Below are 10,138 nucleotides of genomic sequence, written 5' to 3'. Positions count from 1 at the left end.
CCCCGCCGCGTCCGAGGCACCGAGCCCACCTGCCCGCGAGCCACCCGGGCCGCGGCCGGTTTCAGACCGGGAAGCCCCGGGGCGCAGGTGCGGCGGACGGAGGGGCCCTGCACCCGAGGGACCCGCGGCGCGGCGGACCGTGCCCCAGGCGCTGGGGCTAGTGGGTGCGATGGGGGTGGCAGCCAGAGGGCAGGGGAGATCCTCAGAGTCCCCAGCTCACGCGCAGCCACGACCAGCTGTGGCTTGCAGGGTGCTCCGACCCTGGGCTGGGGGGAGTGTTCAGGAAACTAAGGGAGGAACATCTGGGTGCGAAGGAAGGGCGCGGGCCAGAGCGGTGACGGGCGCCCCTCCCCCGCCCCTGGCCAATGTCACATGCCGGGATCTGGGGAGTCTTGGCGGATTAACCCGGGAAGGCCGCGACGAGGCACTGACCCCATGGATGGCTGCCAAAGAAAGCAGAGCGCGGGCTGCCGGCGGTGGTCATGGTCCAGTCTCAACGACCCCTTGGCCCTGCCCTGGCTCTCCCCTTCTGTGCCGGTGCAGGGGGTTGGGCGGGGTGGGGGCGGATTTGCCACCAGGAGCCCCTGACTTTGGGATGGAGGATGCGTCGTGGACCAAACCCTGGTGGAAAGGCCTGCGTGGTGGCGCGGCGCTGCGGGCTCGCCCCGAGCCTCGGTGCGCGATGCTGAGTCTTCGACAAGAAGCTTCGCAGGTCACGGGGGCCCGATGCGGAGGCCATCTCCTCTCTGTCTCCTTTGCCTCCTTTCCTTACTTTGTTTCCGCCAACCTTGACACGTGCCCACCGGGTTCCGGTCCTTGGGAACCCCTCTTGTCCCAAAGGTGACCAAAACTAGCCACTAGGGACAAAGCCTGAGGACCCCAGCACGGCTGGGCAAGCTGGGGGACACAGGGAGGAACTGGGTCAAAAATACGCAGGGTGGGCGGTGTAGGCCCAGGGTGAGATGTGAACTTCGAGGCTTCTTGAGCCCCAGTGTTACACTGCGCTGGCCCCGCTGTCGTGGTCACCAGTCGGTCTTCCAGCAGAACGGCCTCTGGGCCGGCTCAAAAGCTGGCGTCCGCGGGACCCGGGAGCCGCAATTTCTGGCGACAACGCGACCACACCTGAGCGCGTCCTGAGCTAGCAGTGAACTCGGGTTCACTGACTTTCTTCTGACTCGGGGCTTTCTTTTAGAAACCAAAAATACCCCTGATCATGGTTTATTTTTTACCTTTTTCTGTAACTGGCCACAGTTACAAAAATTCCCACTGGGAATTTCCCCCTTCAAGGTTGACATTTTAGGGTTTCCAAAGTTCTGTGAGATGAAGTCAAGGAATTTACAAGTTGAAGTGTCCCCCAAGGGCGGGGTTGGGTTTGCTAATCCCACTGTCCTCCCAGTCAGGGGGCCTGTGACAGGCCCGGGGTGGACAGGGTCCGGGTCCTCCCCGCGGGGAGCACCCTGCGCTTTTTTCTGGTGTCCTGCAGCCCAGGTCCCTAACCAAGGGAATTAAGGCTGTATCTTCAGAGTTTACCACTTCCTCCTTTCCTTTCTTAGAAATTTGGGTCCAAATAGCACTAGAACGATTCTCCCTTTAAAGATAAATTATAATAGAACAGATCCTGCTGCAAGAACAACTAGGCTTGCATCAGACTCCAGATGCAAGTTGACCATTTCCCTGTCTTTTAAATATATACCCTTGTTACCACAAAGACAATAGACCCTCAATATTTCTGGAAGATGAGTTAAATTTTTTTTTTTAAATCAGGCATAGATATTTTTAGTAAAGCAAACATTGATACATTATGTGTACAAAATTGACTTAGGAAGGAGAGCATAGCTTATTAACTGCCAGCTCACTTAGGATAACTTAAATCAATAACATTTTGAGAAATTGTGTTTTATCCAAGACTGTTCAGTTTCAATGAATTCTTAATTTATGATTTTAAAAGATATGTAACAAATATACAGGTTGTTCATTTAGCTGAATGGTATGTCTTTGAGGCATTAAAAAAATTCAGCATAAGCTCAGTTCTGTTTCTGCCACAGGCCTTTCAAAATTACAGGCAGTGCATTTATTGTTAAAGATGTAGGAAACTGAATGTAGTGGTAGTGCCCTCCCCACCTAGGCTTGGAAGGCAAGGGAGGGGGCCCACTGGTGGGGCAAACCCAAGCCCACCGCAAGGTTCATAAAATGCCCAGCTACCATCTCCCAGAGCTACATGGAGGACTGAATGAGAGAGTGGTTTTAAACCTTTGCACGTTGTCTGGAATTCAGTACACGGTAAATGTTAATGAAAGTTAACGCTTGCCCAGATGATATAAATTGCTCTGCAGAAGGTGCTTCTCCAAATCTGTTGTCTTATTTGCCACGTGGAGTGTATGAGAAATGCTTTTCATTTTTTCATATGGAAGGCAGCGTGAGTTGGGATAAAGAGCAGATTGTGGTATCGGACGCACTGGCTTCCGATTACGGCTCCCCCACTGCTAACCTGCAATGATCATAGTTCTAGATTTTTGAGTGTCTATTTCTGTGGCTAAAGCATAATTTATTTGACAAATCTCCTACTCTTGATGTTTAGGGTATTTCCAAGATTATCCCTACTATACACAAGTGAATCCTTGTCCAGGTATTTCCTTAGAAGAACATCCCACCTCAAGGGTCGTGAGCTTCTTAAACTCCAATATTTTGTCCATTCTTGTGTTTAAAATGGTAACCTAAAGTCTGGAATATCGAGGTGGAAACTTAAGAAATGTGTAAAACCTGTTCTCAGGGAAAGAGTGGAAGAGTCATACCTTGATCTTAAATGGGAAGACCCAGGGCTGTAAAGACACTGCTTGTCTCATACTTTTTAGAAATGATGTGACCGAATTCCACTGGAAATTCTTGGAGGGAACATGACAAAACTAATCCAAAGCAGATCTCATGAGGTAATGTACATCTAATAAGTCCCTTTGCTCTTGTTGTTTTTGTCATTAATTAAGCTTTCCAGAGTTGGTTTCCTTTACTAACAACAAAAAGAAACTTAATTCAGCCACACACAAAAAAAGCCAAATGGAGAAAAAACACTAATTGTAGGAAAAACATTAATTGTGCTGCCTGTTAAGAGTGGTTGGTTCACAGCCAAAATATACAGAAATTGCTTGCAAATCAAGAACAAAAAATTGAGCATATGTATTAATTTTGGTAAACCGCATTGTCCCGTGGTGGTCCCGTGGTGGTCCCATGGTGAGTGATAAAGAAGCTCATTACAATGAAAAAGTCCCGTTTGTCTTTGGTGGCAGAGGGGAAAGCACCCCAGGGAGTGTGGCCCTGCTTTCTTAAGGAAGTGGACTGCCTGGTGGTCAGAGTGAAAAGAGAGGAAAAGAAGCCAGTCCTTGCAATTGGGCATCAGAGAGAAAATGAGGACTTGGGGCCAGCCCGGGGTGAGGAGGTTCCCCTGGGCTTGGCTTCCTGGGCGTGTGGCAGACACTCCATTTTTGCCATCTCACCCTCCTCTCAGAAGTCATCTCAAAGGATGGAGCTTGCAGAGGCTCGTTACCTTCTGAGGTTCGCGGCAGGCTCCTCCAGCTCTCCCATTGCCTAGGAGAGAGGCAGAAGTGAGTAGGGGACATCTCTTAGTCACTCGTTTTTAAAAATAGTTCTAGTAGACTGGAACGATTTGTTTGGGAGTTTTTGCAGATTTCCCGGAGTTGATTCCACTAAGTGAAAGCAAGCTAGAGTGTCCTGAAGTCAACCTGCAGAATCACTAGGTCATATGAACCTTCTGACCTGCTTAGAAATACAAGGAAAGGTCTCTGTGTATTTCTGCACCTCCCTATTAAAGAGATTAGGTACCGCTTGGTCCTAACTCAATTCAACAGGCCGCAATGAGATCCCTCCTGTTATAATCTGAAGTCGTGTAACCGCTTAAGAAATTCATTTTCTTTTAGGGAATTGTGCCGGCGTCGTGGTTAAATATTTGGAGGAACTAACTGCATGTGTGCATGTCACTGCCAGTTCCTCTGTCTCTTCCCTGCTCTTCGTGGGAATTAGCAGCAGTGGGGGATAACTAGAGACACCAGCATTCTTACCCCAAGGACAAAAGACCTTGGGTCCTTATGTGAATAAAGGTGGTTAGATTTTTCAGGCCAATTGAGGGAGTCCTGTGTGATGTGAGAGGCCATTAAAAGACCTACTCAGCAGAGGCTTCTCCATGCCCCACCTGGGTCTCTCCCCCAAATACAAGAGAAACCCCACCCTTTTCCCCAAAGCTGCCCCTCTGTACATGCCCCTATAATTAACAAATACAAGAGAAACCCCACCCTTTTCCCCAAAGCTGCCCCTCTGTACATGCCCCTATAATAGCTCTTATTGCCCTCTTTTCCAATAATGTTTTGCAAAACAATCTTCTCTTGTACCTTGAGAGTTCACAAATGCAGGGACCAGGTCTCATTGATTTTTTTTTTAATCCCCAGCATCTAAGTAGGTACTTCACCATCTTAGCTAATGCTCCACAAATCCCTGTTAAACAAAAGACAGTGCTGCTAGACCAGGCCTCACTCAATGTATCTCGGGACAATCTGAACTTACACAGGGCCAAGCACAAAGCAGCTGGTCTCCAGCAACCTCATCTTTCTTTAGCCACTTACACTTCTAAGTGTTTGGATCTTTGGAAGTGTTTTTAAAACCACTTTTGTAGGTAGAAAGACATAGGGCTTTGGAGGGTGCCCGGGTTCTCTACCAGCTTCCGACAATCAGCAGTTCCCTGTAAAGCCGGATTAATGTCTTATCGTGTCAAGCACCATGCTCAGACTGTGGGGCACAGAGCAAGGAGACTCAGAGCTCCCCGATGCTGGGGGCACCGTGCCTGGCTCCAAGCTGGGACGCACATGTGCTTCCAAGTTGCCGCCCTGCCACTCTGCCTAACTGAGCATAAATTCAGTAATCAAAGCAAAGACTACATCAGAATGTTAAAATTACCATCGTAAATCCTACAGTTTGGCTTACACTTGTCTCTCTTGGGTCAGTTTCAGGTCAAAATGTGCCAATAGGGACAAAGCTAAAGGCAAGGGGCATTTGGGCAGAACATGTCATGCATGTGGGGAGGATCCACAGTCTGCATCTCTGGCCTTTGTCACTTCTCAGTCTACATTTATTTGGAATCTAGAAGAAACGCAATAAAATTTTTAAATCCCCTGTTATATTCCCTTGCTTGGGCTGCCGTACAAAGCACCACAGACTGCTTAAACAACAGAAATGTATTGTCTCACAGTTCTGGAGGCCAAAAGTCAAGATCAGGCCATGGCCAGAGTTGGATCCTTCTGAGGCTGTGAGGAAGAGCCTGTCCCATGCCTTTCCCCCAGCTTCTGGGTGTTTGCTGGCAACCTGCAGTGCTCCTTGGCTTGGTTCTGGGGTTAGGACTCTAACATATGAATTTGGTGGGCGGGTGGGGGACACGATTCAACCCCAACATCTGTCCTTGGAGTGCTTCCATTCTGTTGAGGGAGATGTATAGTATGTTAAATAGTGTCAGGTGCAAGGTAAAAATACAGCAGGGAAAGAGCATGGGAAGGGCTCAGGGGTTAGAGTTTTAGATGACAGTGCCAAATAAGGTCCCACTGAGAAAGAGGCTTTGAATCAAGACCCAAAGAAAGTGGGGGAGTGAGCCATGATGACGGTGGGGTCACCATCCAACCGGCCTCCTGTGTCCACGTCCATCCCCATGGGGGAGAAGTCTCATAGTCCCTCTCCCACCAGCCCCAGGAGCTGCCAGCCTCTCCCATTTTTAATTCCCAACCCTGGCGCCACCAATGGGAGCCTCATCCACCCTTCCAGTCCCCACAGCAGGCCTCTCAAATCTGCCCCACTCCCCTCCAGCCCAGCCCACCACCCTCCTCCAAAGACTTCATGTCCTGATCCACAGAGAAAATGGAACCAATCTCCTGCCCGAGCACCCTGGACCCCCTCCCAGCCCTAAAACTGAGGTTCATCTGCATCCTAGACCTTTGTCCCTGCTTGGTCTCCAATCCCTCTCCTCTGTGACCAAACCCTGAGCCGTCCTCCCTCAGGACTCCAGACACCCCACCTCCACCCCTCCCCAGGATCCCCTTGTCACTGTGTGGCACCTGTCCTCCTGGACTCGCACCAGATCTCACCTTAAAACAGACACTATTCCCCCCTGCCTCCTCCCCCACAGCCGTCCTCCCTCAGGACTCCAGACACCCCACCTCCACCCCTCCCCGGGATCCCCTTGTCACTGTGTGGCACCTGTCTTCCTGGACTCGCACCAGATCTCACCTTAAAACAGACACTATTCCCCCCTGCCTCCTCCCCCACCGCCCTTCCTTCACAGGAACCTTGTGCAGGACAGATCTGCCTCCCGAGCTCACTTTTGCACCTTGCAAAATATATATATTCAAACAGCACAAAACTAGTCCATGCTCTTTGGGGGTAAAACCCACAAACACACTATGATCTATGGAGTAAGAAGGCAATGTCTTCCCTTTTCATTTCATCCTATTGCTCTGTGTATCTCAGCCACCTGCGTCTGCCCCACCACCCACCCCCGATGGTCCTGCCTCTTTTCTATTAAATTCAGTGGACATGTCCAGCCCTGAGCCATAGTTGACATTGACACAAGCCCCATTCACTGCCCACACAGTGACAATCTACAGGAAACAGACACAGTCTCCTGGACTCTCCCTGGCTGCCCATATTGTAGGCACCCCACTCTGTAGTGTGGAGCTGGAAAGTGGGGATCCCCACATTCCATGCTCCTGCTAGTCCTGAGGCTACAGGGAGAAGGAGGAGGCTGGAGTTGGCTCTCAAGGGACTGCAGTAGGGCAGAGACTGGGAATTGTGAAGGTTCCAGGACAGTGAGCATTTCCTGTTGTGTCCTAAAACAGCACATGGCCCTGAGGAAGTACTCAGGAAACATTTCTGATGGGTGAGTGAAGCAGAGATGGCTGAGCAATCCCAGCTTTCCCACAGCCTTACCTCTAAAGCAACCCACCCACCCTGCCAACCTAGAAGGGATTAGCTGCTCAGTTCCCAAGACCAGCTCAACCCTGGCACGAAGCATGTGGAAATTATATCGCTGCCCTAAGACATGGACTACATTGAGCCAACTGTTACTACTCTTGATTAGCACATTTTTTGCACTCCAGTATGACAATTTGGTATTTTATTTTTAGAACCAAGAATATCCCAAGTTTGTAATAATAAAAATCCCCCAGTTCTATTCTTCTCTCCCCTAGTTATTCAGCCAGTTGCATCCTGAGTGCAGCAGAGGCACACCCAGCTTCTCGCTATGCACATCTCATCCCAGATTTCCCCCATGGAGCATTCCCTGCATCGGCCGCTGGCTCCCAGGCCCCTAAGGTCAGCTGCTCTTTGATCAGCACCACAGTCTCCCTTTTTTAAAAAAAAAAAAAAAAAAAAAAGATGAACGGTAAGGGGATCTTAACCCTTGACTTGGTGGTGTCTGCACCACGCTCACCCAGGTGAGCCACAGGCCAGCCCTCGGCTCCTCTTTAAGACCTGGCTTCTGTTCTCTTTATTGGCATAGACCGCTCCCCCTTTCATTCCTNAAAAAAAAAAAAAAAAAAAAAAGATGAACGGTAAGGGGATCTTAACCCTTGACTTGGTGGTGTCTGCACCACGCTCACCCAGGTGAGCCACAGGCCAGCCCTCGGCTCCTCTTTAAGACCTGGCTTCTGTTCTCTTTATTGGCATAGACCACTCCCCCTTTCATTCCTCACAAACATTCTCCTCCACAGTATTTATTCATTAAGTATTGGCTTATCACTTACATATTTTTTCTAGACATCCACTCCAGGCACTGGGGGTAGAGAAAAGCATCCCAGCGTGGTCCTGCATGGAATGACCCGTGAGGACACAGCCACATGCATGCAGCCTGCCCGTGAGATGTGCAGCGGGTAGTCATGAGGGTTACCACCTGCTGGGGACAGGTCACTCACCTTGGAAGGGGTGGAAGATATGACGAAGAGGTGGGATGTTACAAAAGAACAGGGCCACAATAAAGCTCTCAAATGTAGACAGTGGAGCAGAAAGGATGTATTGCTGAGGAGAGCAAGCCAGACCAGAGTCTTTACAACCCAAAGAGCAAGACCTGGCGGATGAACGTGGCGGACGTTTGCCGGCTGATGGAATTGGTTAGCAGTAAAACTGCAAGAACTTATCAAAGTCAATACTTTGACTCGTTTCAGGCTTCGTTAGAGCGATGTGTGTGCATCAGGGCGCTGCTGCCGGGGTGCGGGACTGGTTACCTGTTGTCATTCCCAGTGTTGTTGTTGCGTACAGCCCATAGAATTCTACCTTTTCTATTTTGTGTCTTTTAGACCAAAATGTTTACTTACCTTTCAGTGTCTGCCACTGTTTAGGGGCAGATGTCCCTCCCTGCCCCCTACCTGTCTCAGAAGAGCTTCAGCGCCGAACTGGCAGGAATATGTCACACACAGCCACACGCTGCAGGACTGGGCTTCGCAGCCAGTTTTGACCTGACATTGTGACTCTTTCTCTCCACTCCTCGCGGGTTTTCCCTGCTCACCATCTCAGTCTAAACTCTCTCTGAGTCCACGACGCTTGAACCCAAATTGCCCTTCCCCCATTAGCCAAGGAACAGAACCAACTCTCCCCTGTCCATTTGGCTCAGACAATCCACCCTTTGAACCCTGTCAGTCTTTTTTTAATAAAAACCTTTCCCTAAACCCCAGTAATTTCTCTAACTGAACTTGTTGCTTTCTTCCCCTGCCCATGCTCTGGGATCCTTGCTCCGGGTGCTCTGTCCCTGTCCCCATCACTCTCCTTCCTAGCTTCGTCTCCCAAACCTTGGCAGCTGCCTTTCTGCTACGTCCTCCTCTCGCACCTTGCCACCCCCCAGTTTCTCACCCAGGCCTGCCCACTCCACCCTGACGCGGTTCTCTGACGTTCCGGACATCACGCCACGTCCGTGGCCACTGTCCGTGTCTACACTTAGCCCCAGCATGTGAGCTGGGATCAGTCTCACCAGCAGACACTATGACCATATCTGTACAACGTAAAATCATCACATTTGCCACTAAACAGTGGCAGACACTGAAGGGTAAGGTAAAAATTTTGGTCTAAAAGACACAAAATTGAAAAGGTAGAATTCTGCAAAGCCAGTATTTTTCCGCGCATTTGGACAACATTGCCTTTGCTTTATCCTAGCAGCAGACGTTTCAGGGAACATGGGTTTTCCACCTGCCTCTGTCCTGTCTCTCAGTGGATCTGGACCTCATCTGACCTTGCCCTAGCCCTTGCCAAATCCTGCAATCTCTCAAGCCCTTTTATCACCCAGTGCCACTCTCTGGTTCTTGCTCTCTTTTCTTTTCCTGTCCCAGGTGAATTCTAAGAGGTCACCCCTAAATTTCTCGCTTATCAAACTCTGTCTACCTGCCCTGCACTTGGCTTCCTGCCTCCTGCAGCCAGCTCAGCCCTTCCCTAGGGTCATGCCGACACCCCAGCACCCAAGCTGTTGAGTAGCACCCAGCAAAAGTCGTGCCAGCTAAGAAAGAATGATACTAAAAAAGTGGGTATGGTCTGCACACGGGGAGGCTCTCAGGGCTGCTCGGCAATCCTGCGCCTGTTCCTGCTTTTCTGCACAGTCAGCACTTCCCCTGCCCCGTCCCACGTGGTCTGGCAGGCGCTTCGCCCTCCAGCATCCGTGATCCACAAGTCTCTTCTCTCTGTGCCCATCCTACCCGGACGTCCATCTTCATCCCCGACTCCCCCACGCCCATGTCAAGCTATAGAAGTGCCCTGGATAGCGCCACTGGGAGGCCGCTCCAGCGTGTGGAGTCTCCTCCTGCACCAGGCTGAACTCCTCTCCCCTGAGCTGGGTCCTCCTTCTGCCTTCATCATGTTCGATGACACCACCATCCGCCGAGGAGCCCAAGCCAGTGACATGGAAACACTCTAGGGTCAGTGCTCCTCCTCTGCCACCTTTGGCCTCCCCTCCACAGCCCGTGCTCTCGTCCCGCCCTCTCTGTCCCCACTGCCACATCAGCTGTTCCTCTGCAGGCTCCATCTTCCCAGCCCTAGCACTGTCCACAGTACATGGTGGCACAGGGCACCGCTGTTGAGTTTAGAGTGGACACATCTAGGTTCAAAACCCACT

General features: G+C 50.6%; 1 protein-coding gene across 1 annotated transcript in view; it reads right to left on the bottom strand.

Moving 5' to 3' along the window:
• Positions 1–8,938, bottom strand: part of ANKRD33B (ankyrin repeat domain 33B) — a 94,019-nt gene extending 85,081 nt beyond the window's left edge. Inside the window, exon 1 of the mRNA XM_008581217.1 lies at positions 8,867–8,938. Coding sequence (XP_008579439.1) covers positions 8,867–8,938 — 72 coding nt within the window. The remainder of the gene's footprint in view (positions 1–8,866) is intronic.
• Positions 8,939–10,138: the final 1,200 nt, after the last annotated feature.

Source organism: Galeopterus variegatus, unplaced genomic scaffold (assembly GCF_000696425.1).
Source record: "Galeopterus variegatus unplaced genomic scaffold, G_variegatus-3.0.2 Scaffold2300, whole genome shotgun sequence".
In the NCBI taxonomy this organism is placed as follows: Eukaryota; Metazoa; Chordata; class Mammalia; order Dermoptera; family Cynocephalidae; genus Galeopterus; species Galeopterus variegatus.
This window is presented reverse-complemented; position numbering and strand designations above follow the sequence as displayed.